This window comes from Myiozetetes cayanensis, unplaced genomic scaffold (genome assembly GCF_022539395.1).
Source record: "Myiozetetes cayanensis isolate MyiCay16 unplaced genomic scaffold, myiCay2020 scf12, whole genome shotgun sequence".
Lineage (NCBI taxonomy): Eukaryota > Metazoa > Chordata > Aves > Passeriformes > Tyrannidae > Myiozetetes > Myiozetetes cayanensis.
The window spans coordinates 21212899-21232286 of record NW_026086826.1 but is presented as its reverse complement, the minus strand read 5'-3'; the positions used below and the strand labels follow the sequence as shown (position 1 = coordinate 21232286).

Sequence of the window (19388 nt, the reverse complement as noted above, 5' to 3'; positions counted from 1 at the left end):
CTCTCAAGTTCAGCTTAGCAAGGCGGACAAAGTTAAGAATGGTAATACTGAAGTTGAGTCTGCCATAAATTTATGGAGGTTGACCTTTCAGATACTCGTCCTAGGCAGAAGTACACCTACTGCCTGCTAGCCAAGAACTATGGAAGTGGCAGACTGATTCAACAAACCAAAAAGTAAAGTCTTCCAAGGAGTAATTCACACTTACCTGAGCAGAGAGTTTTGTTTATGCAACAGCTTTTAAAGGTAAATTCAGTAGTGGTATCCACGAATAATTTTTAGATGATTCCTGCCCTTTAAAACGGTCTGTCTAAATGGAAAATTAAGTTGCATTTCCATCTCATCGTGGGAAGTGTGCTGGTTTTGTCTGGAATAGAGTTAATTTTCTTCCTGGTGGCTGGCACAGCGCTGTGTTTTGGGTTCAGTGGGAGAACACTGTTGATAACACACCAGTGGTTCAGTTGTTGCTCAGCAGTGCTTACCCTCAGTCAAGGACTCCTCAGTGTCCCGCTCTGCCAGCGAGAAGGTGCACAAGAAGCTGGCAGGGAGAGTGGCCAGGACAGCTGCCCTGAACTGGCCAAAGGGATGTCCCAAACCATGGATCGTCCTGCTCACTGTGAACTGGGGGAGTTGGCTGGCTTGGGGGTAGGCAGCACCCTATCTTTTTCCCTTTCATTATTATTGTTGTTGTTATAATATTTTACTTTGTTTCAATTATTGAATTGTTCTTGGCTCACAGGATTTACTTTTTTCCAATACTCCTCCCTATCCTCTCATGCCACCAGGCAGAGGAGGGGAAAGAGCAAGTTGCTGGGCCTCTTAGTTGCAGCTGGGATTAAACCACAGCATGGAAAAATAATAATCCCTCGTTTGCTTTAAAGCTTGGAATAACCCCTTTAATTTTTTATTTATTTATTTTTATTTTTTCTTCTCCAAAGGGGACGTCTGCAGGACTTATGGTTCCATTATAATTTATGAAAAATTATCTGAAGATGTGTTGAATACTTTTTTGAAGTTAACCTGATGAAGTTTGTGCTACTGTTTTGGGCGAATGTGATATTTCTTTTTTGTTTTTTTTCCCTGTGTACTGAATTTGTCCATTCGCTTCAATTATCCTCTTTACATTTCAGTATTTACAAAATTCAGAATACCAAAATTGCTTCCAAAATTGCAATCTGTGGTGCTGTTCACAATTTTCAGAAAAAAATGGGGTGATCATCTAGTTTAATCTCCTTGTCCAAGAAAAAACAGCCTCAAAGTTCAAAGAGGTCTCTCAGGGCCTTGTCCACAGTTTTGGAAGTCCCTGTGGATGGTGGTTTCACAGCTGGATTCCCAGACAACCCTTGCCTGTGCTCTGGTGGTCTCTCTTTGAAGAACTTTTTTCCTTGTGTCAGCTCGTGCCCACTGCCTTTTAGCACTCACTGCACAGCCCAAGTCCATGTGTCCAAAACCTGCCTGTTGTGTGCTGGAAGAGTGCAGGTGGATCCTCCAGCAGCCCTCTCACGATACACCCAGTTCCCCATGTGCCATCTGTGTTTCATGTGTTCCACTCCCTCTCAATACCTCTGTAAGACAGTGATGGTACATTGTGGCACTAATGCAACAAGGTGTTTATTTTGAAACTGGTGATTTACCTCCCAGTTTAATCTTGAAGGACTCCACTTGTCAGCTGGGCAAAGGAAAGGGAAGGGTAAAGGGCACATATTGGGGATTAGTGTTAAGATTCTTCTCTCTCTAACAGAGCCCGTTCAACAACCTCCAGTCCTGCCAGAATTGTTAATAAAGGCTTTTGACCCTGCTGATTGTTCTGGTAATCTGCTGAGAACTGGATGTAGCCTTGAAATTCCCTTCCACGGGATTTCACAGGCAGCACATGCCAATTCTGGAAGGACTTCTGCTTTGAGATAGGAGACTTTTCTCTGTCTGTTACTTACGTGCTGGCCTTTTTTTTTTTTTTTTTTTTTTAACAAAAAGCTAACGTGGGAACACAGTTTGACTACTATCAAGAGCTATTCTGATCTCAAACAGTTCAATACAGGTTATAAAGTGGGGCAGAGTGCCCGTGTTCCTGTCTGTGTGTGGAGGGAACTGTGACAGGAGTTTTTGTAAAGACTTCTGATCTCGTTGCAGCAGGGATGCCTTGTTTGTTCACTGTCACATGTTTCTATACGTTCAGAATGTCTGTAGCCACAGTCTCTCTTCCTAGCCTCTTGTTTCTGTGTTCTAGTTTTCTGATAAATTTCTTTTCTGGTTTTATTTTTATGAACACCAGTAAGTTTCTCTTCTAGATTTGTTTTTATGAACACCAATGAGGTAAAAAAAATGGCATACATCTCATTTTGTCATTTTCTGTATTTTTCAGAAGCAGAAATAACATTTATAAATAGTTCTATTTGCCTATTTGGGGGGCTTGGTTTTTTTGGTGTTGTTTGTTTGATTTTGAGTTTTTTGGTTTTGTGGGTTTTTTTAGTGTCCTGAGTCTTTAATTACTAAATCCCAGTAGTGGATATCATTTTTTCATGATAAATGCATTTATTGCATCTTAATCTTGTCACTTCAGGATCTGTTTTGGTGATACAGAAGATGAGAATTAGGGGTGATAGGTTTATTGTTTGCTGTCTTGAAATTTTTCTTTGGGCTCAATTTTCAGACTTGAAATCTGCTATTGTCTTCAGTGAATCTGAACTCCAGAGTATGTGATTTGTTTCTGTGTAGCTAACTAGTCCTGCCTCAAAAGGTGTTTTTGTCATATGGGAAAGAAGAAGAAATTACAAATGCCTTTCTCTGTTCCTCCCTGTTTCCCCCTGCCCTCATCAAACTTCTCATCTGCTTCAAAAAGGGGGTGTGCTGTTTTTTTGTTTTGGGGTTTTATTTGTTTGTTCAGGTTGGGGTTTTTCATTGTGTGTTTATTCATTTTTTTCCAAAAGCAAAATCTGCTGTTTTCTAATCCTCTCTAGCTTGAGGAAATAGCATAAAGACTGTTCTAAAAATCAGCATTTGGAACTGTAGAGGATAAAGCCCTGATAATCAGGACTGTGCTTCTGATCCTGAGGTGGAGATGGAGCCTCAAGGACTTTAGAAATAATAAACTTAATGTTTAAATAGACAACGTGTGGACAAACAGGGAAAAGAAAGAAGGGCAGATGGAACTGAGATAGATGAAAACAATACCTGGGGAGATGCTGCCTGGCAGCTCAGAGTTCCCCAAGTACAGGTGCTTTTTGTAGGACTGGATGTCTCCAGGTCCCGTGGAGTCAGTGTGGGAGGTTGGGAAGAGAAGTTTGCAATATCATCTCCTGAGACTGGTAGGTATTTTTGTCAGCAGTCTTATTATTATCTTGTTAAAAAGTAAAGTTGTTAGGCATTGGATTTGTGTTTTAAAGGGCAGAGTAGTTGTGCTGACAGTATATTTTGATCTATATTCTAAAGCAGAGCTGTCAGTGGTCTTGCCAAATTCAGGCTCATGGTTTAAGCAAATTATAAACTATACCTCTCTTTCACTTGAATCGGCAAAGGAAGCAGTGATAGCTTACCCTTTTCACACCATCCTTACGGCATTTAAAGTGTGTTAAAATTTCTTTCACGTTTTGCACTCTCTAAGGTGTATCTTCTTTCCCAACTAGAAGGCAGCTGGCACTTTGCAAAACTCATAATGGAAGCCCATGAACTGCAATGGAATATGTATGAGGAAGGAGATAATCTGTCATTATCTTGTGATGGCATGTTCTGTTTTCTCTCTCTCTCCTGTGCTCCACCCTTTCTGGGCTGTTTACTCGGCCTCTGCTTCCAGCCCTGGCTGTTCAGCCATTTAGCCAGTTGAAGGCAAAGGGGATGGGAACTTGGAGTTGCATCACTGCTTTCCTACGCAATTATTTTTTTCCTCTAGCAATTAAACAGGCTTTTTCCATTTGGACTCAGGGATAGAATCACATGCTCTTGATCCCATAAGTGTTGTTGGCTTAACTAATTTCACAACAATGGAGAATGAAATTCTTATGGGAGGAAAATGGAGCATCTTGCAGTGTGTATGCCTAAAAATGTGAAAGTTGTTTTCCACTTCACTTGTGATTTAATTTCATTTGATCTAGGACCATATTTAATTAAGTTATAATTATTACTTTTGTGGTAGACAATTATAAATGTAGTCTGCCTGTTCCGTGTTAAGAACAGTATTTGAGACCACTATTAGATTGTCTTGGAATGCTAATTTTGGGGCTAAAATCTCAGCATACAGAATCTTGCATAGCTTTCTGTGGGTGGTAAGCCAGCTCACTGAAAAAGGAGGAAAGCCACAATTTTAAGAAAAGTCAGTAACACAACTAGGCAAATAAAAGAATTCAGTACTTTGTCAGAAGGAAACTGATAATATTTTTTCACCTTTTTCCATTCTTTTAATTTCACTAAAACATCCATGTATCCATGCTTAACTTCTGGGTTGTCATCATGCTGTGGTGCATGGCCTTTGAAATAGATAGTATAGTAATCAAATTTGTCTTGCATATATGAAACCTAGAAGGCTGATTTTTGTCCTGAATTATTCTGTACTGAAATACAATGTTTCAGTTCCATTTTGTTACTGTAACAGAGACCAGGGTTTGTGTTTCAATGGGTGTTGTTCTGCCTTTATATGTCTGACCTATATAATGTTATGCCAAAGGAAATGAGAATGTTTGGGCATGTATTTGTCAAAGCCAAGAAATTTTCAAGTAATGATGCTGTAAACCACAGGTTGGCCTTTTGTTGTGTCCTTGGCAGTGTGAAGCTCTTTGAATTTTTCTTAAGTTGCTATTTATAGTTCAAATGTTACCTTTGTATGAAATTTTTCCCAGTATTTTATATCATAATGCCTGGTAAAGACTCTGACCTTTCTTTGATTATGACTATGCTTTCATTAATGTAATTTTGAATTCATATATATTTAAAAAAAAAACCCTAATACCATATCTATCCTTTCTGATTCTAACTAGTGGGTTTTTTTCCTTTGCAGAAAATGTTCCAGAAGAACTTCGAGAACCGTTTTACACAGACCAGTATGACCAGGAGCACATTAAACCACCTGTTGTTAACTTGCTGCTGTCTGCCGAGCTCTACTGTCGTGCTGGGAGCCTTATTCTCAAGAGTGATGCTGCAAAACCACTTCTAGGTCATGATGCTGTTATACAAGCCCTGGCACAAAAAGGCCTTTATGTCACTGACCAAGAAAAGTTGGTGACTGAGCGAGATCTTCACAAAAAACCAATTCAGATGGTGAGTGTTCAGAGCTTGTGTGATACATTTCTTCTCCTGGCCTGTGTACTCCCAGTACCTACATATCTGTCTTTTAACATGCACCATTATGTTGAAGCGTTTTTCTCAAGAGTTACATGTGATTCATTGCTGAGAAGTTTATGATTGTTTTGGTTTGGGTTTTTTCTCATCTCCTCAGCTGTCAGAAATACGGGTGTATTTCTTTTGTATTAATGCTAGAATACATCTATCATTCTGCTTAGTTCACGTGTTCCCTTTTTAAATATTGCAGTGACAATATGATCACTTTAAGTCAATGTAAAACTCACAACAATGGTATTTTTTCATGGAGACTTTTAATAATATGTCTTTGCTTTATAGAACTGGTAATTAAAACATTAGTTCAACTGATGAATGATTCTATTACTAAGCTCCTGAGTCATTCCTTCCTTGTTTGGAGCTGAATTATAAAGAATTATCTTTAAAAAGGATGGCTACATATGTTTGTTTAGCAAATGACAATAGGACAGAATAAAAATAAGGTGCTATTACATTTAAAGTGAAATATGTTCCCCTTTTTATTTTTTAATATTTAATATAGGGAATACATTACGTAAACTTTAAGTATTTATGGTCAGTGACCTGTAGCTGCTGCTACAAGGAAGGTGAAAATTAATAGAGCTATGGTTTTATCATCAGCTTATTAGCAACTTGTGTTTACTAACATGTAAGAAGACAAACAAGTATTTGGCAGAACATAACTAGAGAGTCTCTCTTGTTTGATCAGTTGGTATCAAGTGATAAGTTGCAGAGGCTTTACAGGTGTGATATAAAAGCTACTAGTTAGTAATTAATGATTTACTCCTTATGGTATTGCCTAGAAGTATTAGGCCTCTTAGTTTGCACAAATGTTTTTGAAGAAGTGGCAGTACTGAGTTACTGAGATGTAAAGACTGAATTCATTATCTCCACTTTAATTTGTCTCTTTATTTGAAAATTCTTTCCTGGTCATAGAATGCTTAAGGTCTGAAGAACTAATAGTAATAAGACTAGTCAAGGCACTCTTTCCTTATGGTGAAACCGTGATCAGTGAATGCAGATAACTTGAAATTACACCAGTCTCTTTTTTTTGATCTTAATATCCCTTTTAAAAAGGTGAGCTCAGCAAAGAGCAAATGGCATGTTCATAGAAGAAGCTGTGAATTGGCAAATAAACCACACTGAAGTATGGACTTAACAGTTGGACTTGATGATCTCAGAGGTCTTTTCCAATCTAAACAACTCTAAGTGATTTTACTGTTCACAGAAGTCAAAGCATTTAAAAAATAAATTCCCTGACTGTTTATGTTGTATAGAACTTAGTTCTGTTCTTGTCTCTGAAGGAAGATAAGTTTATTGACTTGCATTTATGCTGTTCCCATTTAATTATTTTAATTTAATCCCTGTCTAGAGTAGTTGTAAGAGCCGTCTCCTCTCAGAGTTATCAATTGGAAAAAAAAGTGTCAGTATTATCTAGCTGGGTCTGCTGATCTTTGATTTAGTAATTCATGGGGCTTAAAGTGCATTACAAGAGCCATTTCTTGTTTCCTCTTGTGCCTGTGTGGCTGTTTGTGCCCTTCTTTCCTGTGTTATTGAGGTATAGCCCAACAAGTAGCTGTTCAAACATCATCATAACAGTCGACATCCCCAGATTGCTGCTCTGCCCAGGGTCACTGGTCCCCATTGCAGTGCCAGCGATGTGTGAGTGTGCTGGTGCTGCTGAGTTAGTCCACAGGCAGCTGGGCTGTGGCAATGAGAGGGAACACAACTGCCTTGGGCAGAAACGCAGCCATTACCAAAATAACTGCCACCAAAGAAATGGCTGTGAAATTGTAGTCTCAGTGCTAATATTCTAAGCCCAAGGATTTTACTTTGTCAAACCATGCTCATGTTCCTGTGCAAGTCCTAGCAGCAGTACTATATTTTAGTTGGAAAGCCTCAACCTTTTTCCTTATTATACAATTAGTAAAGTTGGCAGAGAACTTCAAATCTGGCTGTTGCAGTATTGACAGTCTTTTCCCTTGATGCCTTCCAGTAGCTTTTCCTAGTGTTCCATATGTCACAATTTCTACAAGCCTTACAAAGTTAAATGTGTATCCTGTTTTAGAGCACAGAGTAATTTTTCCTTTTCAATTACATAGAACAGAAAGTTTTCATATGTAATTAATTCATATGTTCCTCTGGTAGACCAGATTGTGTTAAAATCGTGTTCAATGTAATTTTGAGTAATTCAACAGAAAATAGTATAGTCTTTGCTAGCCTGTCTCCCCCATGAATAGGGCACAGACACTGATGTTTGTTAGGGAATATTTCTTGTTATCAGCTTAGATGTACTGCATTTCTCTAGCTGAAAAAGAGGTAAGTTATATTATAAAATGGAGCTATGGAAAAGAGATCTGAGTATGGAATGTTTTAGTTTTACATGTGCATTATAATATATTTAGTTGTGGACAACTACTTGGAATGCCTTGTACTGAATGTTTGTGCAGTGATGTCTGGGGGCATTTTTGACTTACTTCACGTGTGACTATTTACTATTTACATATCAAATTTTGGTTTTCTCTCTTTCTTAGGTTGAACTTTTTTCTAGGAAGACATTAAAGTCTTCCTTGGAAAAGTCTAGGAAATGGATGTGCTCCTTTGCACTGGGGTCAGGATAGATGGCAGTTTCCTTGTTAGTCATGACTGACTTGGCTGCATTAGGATCTAATTTGAGAGGCTGCAAATTGTTGTGTTTGTGTGTGTTTCTGTATGTGTATACATACATGTGTATTTACGTCTATTTAAAAATCAGTTTCCTCTGGTGGAATGTGGTTAGTAAAGAGGCATTTATGAAATGAACACATAGGAACAGAAGCAAAGGCATCTGTTAAAGCCTTCCCTGTGTACGGGTAGGGAATTCCCTCTGGAGGGGGATTTGTTTAGTCCTTGTCTAGGTCTGGTTTTTTTCACAGCTCTTATTTTGCTCTCTGTTAAAACCAAAAGCTGGGTTATTCAGTGGTACCTCTATTTTTGTTCTCCATGTATTGCAAGGTATTAAAACTTAATTCTATGTTAGTTTTTGTTAACTCTTCGTGTTTGAAAGGATCATCCTGTTGTCTTTATTTTTGTAGGGAAGCAAAAGAATCAAATACCATGTTATTAGTCTTCTGGTTGAAATTTATATGGTCTTGTCTCTGCTATGCCAGACTTCAAACAGTGCAGAAATAGTCTAGAGCTTGGAATCGAAGGTGTTCAACCAAGAACCAGAATATTTTTCTCCTGTAAATTATACTTCAGTACAAAAGGAACCATTGGATGTTTAAAAAGTTTATGGAAGCTAAGTTGCAAAAATATTTGCAGAGATTCTTATTTTAGTTGGCAAGTTCCAATTTAATTAAAAAAAAAAAAAATCTGTCTTAAGCAGGCACTCCCATATGGAGTTGTGAGGTTTTCGACAAGCTGTAAAAATCAGAAATAGCTTAAGAATTCAGCATGGTTCTGATAATGATGCAATAATTTTGTTTTGATCTTCCAGCTATAACAGACATAGATCAGTGTTCAAGTCAAGGTTAACTTTGGTTGATTATCTTTCCTAAATTTCCTATGTATTCATAACCCAAACTGACTTAAACCTTAAAATGACAGGTAAAGGAAGGCAATTGGGATTTTTTCTTGTTTTTTCCCATGTAAGTGTTGTATCTATTTATTTTAAAAACATACATGTCTGTTCTTACAGAATGAGTCAGAGGCTTTTGGACAAGTTTCTGCATTATGACAAGAATTTTATATGAACTGAATAATGTATTTTCCAAGCCAAATCATTTTATGAGAATTCTGATATTTAATCAGGCCGGTCATTTGGTATTCATATGGTCTCTTTCAATTTGCCTCAAGTGGAGGGAAGAATAAACAGATTCAGAGAGGAATTAAGAAATTCTTTCCTTCCCTCAAGTCCCTGCAATGCACTTGTGCCATGTGGGGAAAGGAAGAAAGAATCAGCATCTTGGTTCTGTGCTGCCTGACGCTCTGCAGGGACACTGAAGTTGCATAATTACCCCAGCTGTGGACTTGTGTTCTGCCCTGTCTGTCCCTAATGTGGCAGGGCCAAAACCAACTGAATTTCTAGCTGGAGGAGTAATAATATCAAATCTTGATATACCTGCTTAAAAACAGTGTTGTGTTAGGGGGTGTACAGACTTTTGCCAAATTTGCACCAGAAAAATCGATTTTCCTACGCTTATTGTTGGATATTGATAGAATATTTACAGCTGACTACAAAAGAAGTTACTAACTTGCAAGGCATTTTAAAGCATTTAGTTCTTAAATAAAATTTAGTGACTTGAAGAAGGTTAATGGATACCCTTTGTATAAGTACTATATCCAGGAAAATATTTTTTATATTGTATTTTCAGTATAGGAAAGTATAAAAACCATGTTAAGCATAATGTAATCAAAAAGCATAACTTCTATTAAAAATTGAACTCTCAATTTGGAAAAATACTGTTGCCAAAAAAAAAAGTCAACCATCTGAGTAGCTACTTTAAACTTACACCCATGTATAATTATTTTTGTGAACTACTGTCATTAATCAAGTAACATTTAAATCCTCCATACAGTTCTGCAATTTTCAGCCAAGATGGGAAGGGAATGAGAGGCTCCTGCAAAACCCCAGCAATAAGTCCATAACAGCTGGTAGGATTAAAAATTACCACCTCCCTAATTCTGAGACGTAATTTCTGTGTATGGGGTTTTAATATAAAAAGTATTGTGCTGTCATCCAAACTGTTTATCCATTTAGCTACAAATTACCTCCTCCCTTGAAGGTGTCTGCTGTGAAGAAGTCTGGCAATAATTCCTCTGCAGCAGTTTGAGAATCTGGGCTATATTGGAGGTGTAATTAGGTGTGCCTGTATTAGCTATTTAGCAGTGAGCAGGAGCACGTGTTTGAGGCAAATCTCTGTAATTCTCCCAGTTGCTGCATTTGTGGTTTGCACTGTGGAGGCATTGCAGGGAGCACAAACTCCATCTCCTTCAGCAGATAAGCTGGAGGACGGGCTCCAGGATCACACCTATGACCACTTGCCAAGGGGGACTCATTTTCCAGGCCTAGAGTAGAGCTGACTGAAGTGAATCCCCTGAGAAGGGAGTAGAGGTGAGTCCAGGGACCTTTGCACCAGTTTTGCTTTTCTGTTGTGCATTCCTAATTGCTGAGTTAATCACAACCAGCGAAACTTCTGGGGAAGGCAGGGGTGTTGACAGTGCCAGCTGTGTGTGTAGCCAGGATCTGGATCTCTTTCTGGATGAGATAACAGACAATAAGTGGTTAACTCATCCTGCAGTCCAGACTTTTGGTCTCTGACAGGCTGCATTCATTGGAAATGACAGTGCCTTTCGTCAGGGGTGTGTTTCTCCTTGAGGAGGGACTGCAGCAGCTCACCAGGTTCCTTGCAGATACATGCTGCAGCCTCTGCTCTTTCATGCTGTAGGATTCCTTCAACTCTGTAAAGCAACACAACCTGCACTAAGCACTTTATAGAACAAAGAAGTAAGATGTGGCTTCTGGCCTGAAGAAATTTTTTTTCTGGTTTTAGGCATGATACAACAAGTTTCCATTCCGTGCTATTGTAAATTACTTGTTAGTCGAGGACACGTAAAAAGAATTTGCAGTTACTTGACTTGAGCCCATAAATACCATAATTTGTTAATTAAAACACCAGATTCTAATAGTAACTGCCTTGTGATATTTGAACATCTTTGATAGTTGTGTGTTTCACACAGGATTAAAATAATAAGCAAATACAGTGGTGGAACAGAACCTGAGTTTAGTCTAGTGAGTCTGATGTGCTGTGTAGAACCAGTCTGCTGTGGTTTTGGGCTGGGATAATGTAATCTTCAGATGTTCTGTATTTTTTGCTCAATTTCTAGTCTCATCTCTTCACATGCATTCCTGGTAAGGTTCTCATTTGCTTGACAACGGTGATCCAGTATTTCTGCTGGTCTCACTGTGTCATACATACCATCACACTTTAGTCAGCATGGCACAGACATCTGTGTGACATTGTAATGTGGATATCAGGCTCCCTCAAGCACGAGGTGCCAGTTCACACTTGGGTTACTGTGACTCTCTGTAAAGTTCATTCTGCTCTTACCATTTTAACTTATAATTTAGTGTCCTATTAGCTTTTTTTCATGCAACTTATGTTGACTCATAGCCTGGGGATTTTGTTTTGCTTGCTGCTCATTTTTAATTATGTTTGTCTTGTATGTAGAAAATGCTTTTATTTCTGTGTCATGTAAATAGAAGCAGTAACTTGGGATTTGTTCTACGGTATATTGTCCTGAACTTAGTATGTGCAAATCATGCAGGTTATCAGTGTTAGTTATATTAGGGTTTATTTTACTTCTGTATGTCCATATCAGAAATTGGTGGAAGACACAGATAACCACAAAGTCCTCTGCAACATCCTTTGGGCTTTCATGGAATGCTGTCGGCACAGCTTGTGCATCAGGTGTGGCAACTAATGCAGAAGGTAGCAGAGCTACTGGCACCGAAGTTGTGTCTATGAAGAACACAGACAAGGGATGCTTTGCTGGTCTTTTCAGCAACTGTAACGCTAAAAACAACCAAGAGCCTTCTATGATTTCTCCAGCTTTATTTCCTTGGGATTTTTTTTTTTAATCCTGTATCCTTAATTTCAGTACAAAAATCTATGCAGGCTTTTGGTCTTATTCACAGTTCCACCACTGTAGCTGCCATTTCAGATTTGTATCACTAAGAACCCTTGCATAGAAAATTAACTAAATCTGATCGTTCTTTTTGACAGCTCTTGCAGGATTTATTCCAGTTGTGCAGAGCTATTGAATAAACTGTGCTGCTTCTCTTGCACTGAAAGTGTCTTCTCAGAACCACCATGAAATACAAAACTGGCCTTACATTTGCCTTTGCCAGTTTAAGGTAGTAGGAAATGTTCAGAAATAGCAGCACGTTTTCTCACGTTTCTTCTCATGTAAAATTGTGGTATTTTAATCTTTCACTAAAATGAGGAGAGAATATTGCCATACATCTTCCAGTCGAGATACCTGATCTACTAAATAAAACTGCTGCTTTTGGAATGATGACAGGAAATGAGGTGAACCTCAAGAGAAGGTAGTTCCTCCCAAAGACAGGTCTCATGCCTCTCGTGAGAAAATAAAGCAATGCATTATTATTGACCAGTGTCTGTCTTGTTCACTTCCTTGCTAATTAGGAAACACTGAGTGCTGCCAGGGCTGAACAAAATAGTTGGTATTTTTCTGCCTTGAGCAAACTAAAATTTTGAACCAAGAGCTTCTGTTTGTATTCTTGGTGTTCCTTCTTGTGCTGCTGGTAATCTGGAGGGAGGTGAAGAAAAAAGGAGTGATGGTGGTGATTTAATTAAAAAAAACCCAAAACAACCACCTGAAAGTCAGACCAAAAAAACCCCACTCCTGAAGCACAAAATGAAACCAGTTAAAAGGAGGAATAAATTATGAGAAAAATATGTCATGAATTAATGTCCATAAAGAATGCCAGATACCATGTAGGAAATGCTTTCTAAATAAGTCAGGAAGTACTTTCATTAGCCTTGAAAGAAAGACTATTTTGTTAAACACAGTTTAAGAACATTTTCCTCCTATTTCAACAACACTGTTAAGTAGTGTGGTTCAGCTTTTGGCTGCTGGTTTGCTGCTGTGAACTTTCTTTGTATCTCTTTAAATATGTGAAAAGGTTGTTTAAGTAAATGTTTAGAAATGGTCGTTCTTCTGCTGGGTTAAGTATATTTTGGAGTACAGTAACTGAGCTATTAGGAAAAGATGTATCTATTAATTGTTTTACAGACTACCTAGAAGGTATTTCTTCATCACTTTGTTTGAATCATGCTAAGGAAGAGAAATCTTTCTTAATACCCTTGTGCTGGATAGTGGAAAGCTAAAAATCTTCCATGGTTGTTGCAGGCAGTTCCTTGAAGAGCTCTGCTTTCTTCCTATTATGGAAAACAGTGAGCAGCTTTTAGCAGGAGGTGTGGGTCTGTCATGTAAACATAAGGAGAGCTTCACTCCCAGCTCTCTGTAGTACTACACACAGCAACAGGGGGACAAAAACCCACACTGACTGCTGAAGGAATACAGTCTGTACTCCCCAAAATGCAGCAGCTGCTCCCATACACTACAGAGGAACACTGAGAATCTGCATTTGTTAATCTGCACATACAATCCTGGCAACCTGCCCGCCTTTATCAGCAGAGAACACACTCTGTCAGCACAGTAAATGCATCATAACAAAATCTTTGTTCTTACAAACTCTCTGGAATTTTAACAACATTGGGGATTTTTTTCCCCCCTGAAGTTGAATGGACAAAATATCATAAAGTCTCCATAGTATGTCTGGTCTTCTTGTTTGACATTTAGGGAAATGCAGTAAATAATAGATTTATAGTAAATTCCTATAAACCATTTATAGGAACTTATAGCAGGTTTTTTTTTCCTAAACTATTCTGTTTATATGAACTAGTAAGAAATTTTGTTACCATGCAGAAATGTATCTCCAGATTACCCAAAGCAAAACCCCATAGAATTTGTCCTATGTAAAGAAAACAATACTTGTATTAAAACATTGCCTGGTAACTTGTTAAATAGTTTACAAATTTACTACAATAGTAACTGTTTATCAAATTGACTGTCCACTATAAATGTAGGATATTTTCAGTTTTCCCCCATCTGTCAGAAGGTCATTAGGAAGGATATCTCCCAGGATATTTCTTTGCCTTCCCAAAACACAGATCTAAGACCAGTGGAAAAATCAGTCAAGTGTATGTCAGAAAGAGGTCCCACAGCTTAATAATTTTTAGAATAATGTGCTATCTTTAGCACAATTTATATAATCATGTAGCAATAGCCAGGGATTCAAATCAGGGAGTTGTCAAGACTGATCACATCATTCAAAAGCTGACGTGGCAAGAGCTTTTGTAGCCCTTAAGTTGGATGTTTGGAATACAATTTAGAAGACCTAGCAGTCAGTATTTATGAACTAATACACACTTCAATTGCATATACCTGAAATTCTTTAACTGATTGGTTTGATGAAGAAGTGGCAGGTTAAATATATTGTGGCCTCTAAAAGAAGAAAAAAAATTACAAGAAAAGCAGAGAATATGTAAATATTAGGTAAGCATATAATTGTGGATCAGATTAATTTTGCAAGATGTAATTATTAAATTTATATAATATGCAATGCAGAATCTCATTATATAGGGGCATGTTTCTTAAATGTGAAATGGAGATATCTGTTACATTATTAAAGGATACTAATATATTGGAGTCAATTGCACAATGGTGTTTAGGCAACAAACCACTGCAGTAGGTGCCAATTAAGTGCTGTCAAAAGACAGGTGACATTTTCTTGCTGTTTGTCAACAGCATTTGTTCAGAAGTTCAGTTACAGAGCTTGTATCACCTTACTCTCTTTTTACTGATGCTGACCTGCAATTTATAAATTAATTTCTGGGGTTCGGGGGTAATGAGGGGTTTTTTTACCATATCAGCAGTCAGAAGAACCCTACCATCAAAAAACCTCCTTTGTCTTAAATTTCTTTCTAAATTCTGTTATGCAGTGTTGGCTCCTTATTTTCTCGTGTCTACTGAGAACACGAACAGTTTATTGCCTTCCTTTTTGGAGCAGCTCTTTCATGTGTGAGACAGTAACGTCTCTCCTGCGCTTTGTTTCCCAAACCTTATCCTCATTCCAAATATCCTCTGTTTGGTACCTGTCTTTCTTGGCAGGTTGTGCGGAGAGCTGGGCCCAGGATTCCAGGATTCCAGCTGCCCTTGTCAGGAGGGCACGTGGTGCTGCTGCCTTGTGACACACACACACACACCCTGTGTGTCACCCCCTCCTGTGGCAGTGTGGCATTCACTGCCTGCTCCCGTTCAGGTGCTGGTGCTCTCTAACCTCAGATCACGTCTGCTGATCAGCAATTTACTCAGGTGTCCTCTACTCTGATGCAGAAAGTTAATACAGACTTTTTTATGACTCTTTTTTCTGTCACATTAAGGTTATTTTGAGACTGATAGTACCATATATTGCTGAAATAGGCTTTGGTGGAAAATACCTCGGGCTTGATTTCCCTCCTTATGGGCATTCTGTGAGGGAATAAACATTTGTGAAACCTTCCTGGTGTATTACACAGAAAGAGTTGTGTAAATCCCATTGGGGTATATTGATATATTCTGTGGCATTGTTTTGTGTAGGCTGCCAGCCGTTTGCAGAGCTCAATTCACTTCCAAGTGTGGACTTAAAAAGCAGTTAGGACTGTGCCAGGTTACATCCTAATGCATGAAAGGGAAGCAATAGAATGTTGATGGAAAGAAAATTTGGTTCACAATTATGAACAGATTTCACTCTTTTTTTTTTTAATTTTTTCCTTTTCCTTACTCCTGTTCTTACCTTCCCCACTCCCAAAAGCAAACCCAAACCTATCCAATGATACTTAGAAGTTCACTGTAAAGATATGTTTGTATATGTGAGGTTAGAAAAAAAACAATGTTGTGACTGCCCATAGAAATATTGTAAATTAATGTAGTTCAGTATATCATTTAGTCAGGGAAGTCTCATCACTTCCATGTTGCTGAATTCTTTGTGCTAAGGTGTATCTAATAGGTAAAGGATGAAATTATTCCAACTCTTGCTTTTAGCTTTTCTTCAGCAACAAGAATAAATACAGAGAAAACTCAGCTTATGTGGTTGGGAAGTAAAACATCTTGGTAATAATGGAGTTGATGAATAAATATGTGTACATGCTAGCAAAGAACTGCTAGAGAGAAGCAAATCCTGATGCTAAAAGACCCTTCAATTAATTTACTTACTGAACTTGCTCTCAGGTTTAGTGTAATGTTTAGACAACAATGCTGTTGCTCAAATTACTCCAGTGTCTTATAAGGTGTTGTGGTGTCTCCAGATACTCTCCAGTACTTTTCTATTCTTTATTCTTAGAGAAAATGCAATTCATAATTCTAATTAAGTCAGCACAATGCGTATGTATGAAAATTCTTATTTTTCCAGGTCAAAGCTTTGGGGAAAAAAACCCCAATCCTCCCCAAGTACTATGTACTTTCAATAACAACAAAAATATTCATATGCCTGCAAGCATTAGAGGATAATTTCTCTGGTTTTCCCAGAACGTAGGGAAACTGTGAACTTACATAAGAGGCTACATGTACCTGGGTATTATTGGCTTGTGCGGATTGTGGGGGAGGGAGAAGGATAACACAGCCTTGCTTGTTCTAACAAGATCCAATGTCTTAATGACTTAACACAATTATACTCTTATCCTACGTATGGCTGTAGTCTCCATTGGTTTAGGTTCCTTTTCTTAAACAGTTTTAAACCTTTCCTTTACTAGAGAAGGTAATACCTTTCTGGTTACTGCAGCTTGCCTTTTTTTTTTCCCCTCATTTAAGATGGGCCCTCCTATTTCCATGTAGCTTGTTTGATTCTCTTCTTACCCTCCGAAATTTAGAGGGATAACTGATTACTCTTCTGATTCATCTTCTTTCTTAGCTACCTTTCCCACAAGTATTGCATTCTCTTTAAGCCTGATCAGTGATGAGTTTTCCTTCCAGGCCTTTGGTAAAAATTCCAAGAGGTGGTGAGCTGGTAATTCATCTGTGTGGTTGGTGTTTCTTGAATTCATTGCTGATTCTATGCTCAGAGCTGCATTTTCAGCTTAGTTGACTGGACTATAAATCAGTTTAATGTATCCAGCATTAAAAAGTCTCTTTAATCAGAGTGTATTAGTATCAAGTTAGATGCCTTGCACTCATGATTAGTCTTGCACTTTTCAGTTGTATTTATAAATGAATTTAAAAAGTGGCTTATGTTCTGTTAGTTCATGTTTTAATTGGCATGTTTTAATTTTATATACAAATCAAGCTGCTTGTTGACTCTGATATTATTTTGCATGAGATTAGAAGAAGGATATGGGGCATTAAAATTATTTGTTTTGTCTGTTGACTCTCAAAAAAAATAATAATCCATTGTTTCATTTCTTCTAATCTTTTGGAACGTCCCCAGAGTTCTTAGAGTTACAGAAAGAGTAGCTCAATGTGTACAGATTACTCCTCTTTAAATCCTCCTGGAGTTTTAAAAGTATAGTATTTTTTCTTTCCTTATTTGCTCTACACTGAGATGAAGATGTAGGTTAAACACAAAATTGGCAGACTTGTAGCTAATACAAAGGCTATCAAAAAAGAATATATTTTCCAGAAGACAGAATTAGAACTCTCTTTAAAACAAGTGAAGGATACTACTAAATATCAGCTTGCAGGTCAGTATGTTAACTCATAATAGAATTGAGATGCTTCTTATCCTTAAACACAATGACTGTTCTCAGACGTTGAAGAAATGAGCTAAAAGGCAGCTTTTTAAGGCTGAAACCTTGGACAGCAGCACAAAAGACTGCCAGCACTTAGTGTCCTTTCAAATGTACTGCGTTCACTGGGGTGATAATGGCATGTCTCTGCTGCTACTTACATCACTTTTTCCCTGTATGAAGTTCTTGGTTTATATTTACTTTCAGATAATATTCATCTTAGCTACCATCTGGATGATTAAATTAAAATCACGCAAGACTGCTTTCATATTGTTTTAAAATATGTTATATCTTGACTGTATTGTCACTTCTGTTATCTTACCCAAATTGTAGTCTTTTTGATTGTGTGTTTTTTTCCTGGGAGTTATTTTATCTAGAAAAATACCATTCTTCCAACATAACCACTGGCTAAATTTACCTATAAGTTTTCCTGGGGGCTGTTTGATTTTTCATTCTTTGCGTTGCTTCTGTACCTTTCCCAAATCTTCTTGGAAAAGAATTTGAAATATGATCTGAATTTGCAAGTTTAATCCTAGCCAAATGATGTTTTGGTTTTGTCTTTTGTTCCACTTAGGGATGACCTATATCTATCTTCTGGTTATTTATTTTGCAAATTCTTTCTTGTACAAGTTCTTGCAGGCATATTGGAGATAACTGCTGGTCTAGAGGAGACTGAGCCAAATTCACTCCTTTGACAAAGGGAAGGCTGAAGTGCAGACCAAATAGCTGGACTCTGATGAGCTTCCTTCCTGAGCCAGCACATACTGAGAATAGTTCAAGGAGGCCTCCAGAATGTAGGTCTGAGGAAGAATGTGAGAGATTAGAGGATTTCGAATGGGAACTGGATCTTTCAGAAGACTTAGTGATGTCAGAATGGGAAAAGAACTGAAGTTGCTCAAGAGGCTGGAGCTCACAGTTCCTCCATCCACAAAGTTTCATTGACATAAAGCAGCTTAACTTCTTTCCACTTTGCTCCTTTTCGTTACCAAAAGATAACCAGTGACAAGTGCTTGGAGGTGCTTCCTGAAAGTGCTTCAGTTATACTGTTGAAAGGGCCCCCTCAGTCCGTGACAACCCCAGGAAAGCAGACCTCCAGATCCATGTGTAGGCATGGTGTGACAGAGCCCATTGCCAGGAATATCTGTTTCCAGAATGGGGACAATTTTTTTTGCCTCCCACAGCATAACTCCCACCTCTCCTCCTCTGCTGCTTGCAACGACATCAGTGCACTGGTGCTTTACAGATTAAAATAATGCACTGCTGATCTGTTGGCAACTAGACATGCCATTATCTCTTACTTTATTGTCATAATTTCTGAGGGCAAAATAATGAATGTGATTAAAATGGGAAAATACGACACTAAAGAAAACGATGGATTATAATAATTGAACTTTTAAAATAGTATTACTTTTGTTCTTGCTGCTGTGAAAAAGCACGTTACAGTAGTCTTATATATTTACAGAAACTGTTTTTGCAGTCTTTTATGTATTTCAGATGCCTTTTTAGAGGATGCAATTAGTTGCATTTGCATAAGCAGTTTGAACCTGAGTATATATTGAAAGCCTAATCTAGTTTTGAGGTGAAATTTGAAAGCTTAGTAGGTCACTTGTTTCTCCTTGAATTAGATTGTCATAAATGTCGTGTGCAATAGATAGTGCTTAAGGTCGGGCTGCTTACTATTTAGTGAAATGTTTGTTAAATTAATCCAATGCAGAATAAAATCTGGAGGCTGAGTGAGAAGACTAAAAAATCAGGCCT

At 37.9% G+C, this 19388-nt stretch overlaps 1 protein-coding gene across 4 annotated transcripts in view; it reads left to right on the top strand.

The window, feature by feature from the left end:
* CAMSAP2 (calmodulin regulated spectrin associated protein family member 2) overlaps positions 1–19388 on the top strand; it is an 80038-nt gene that overhangs the window by 7022 nt on the left and 53628 nt on the right. For all 4 annotated transcript variants that reach the window (XM_050307094.1, XM_050307092.1, XM_050307095.1 and 1 more), the window contains exon 2: positions 4985–5244. In XM_050307094.1, the coding sequence (XP_050163051.1) occupies positions 4985–5244 (260 nt within the window). The remainder of the gene's footprint in view (positions 1–4984; positions 5245–19388) is intronic.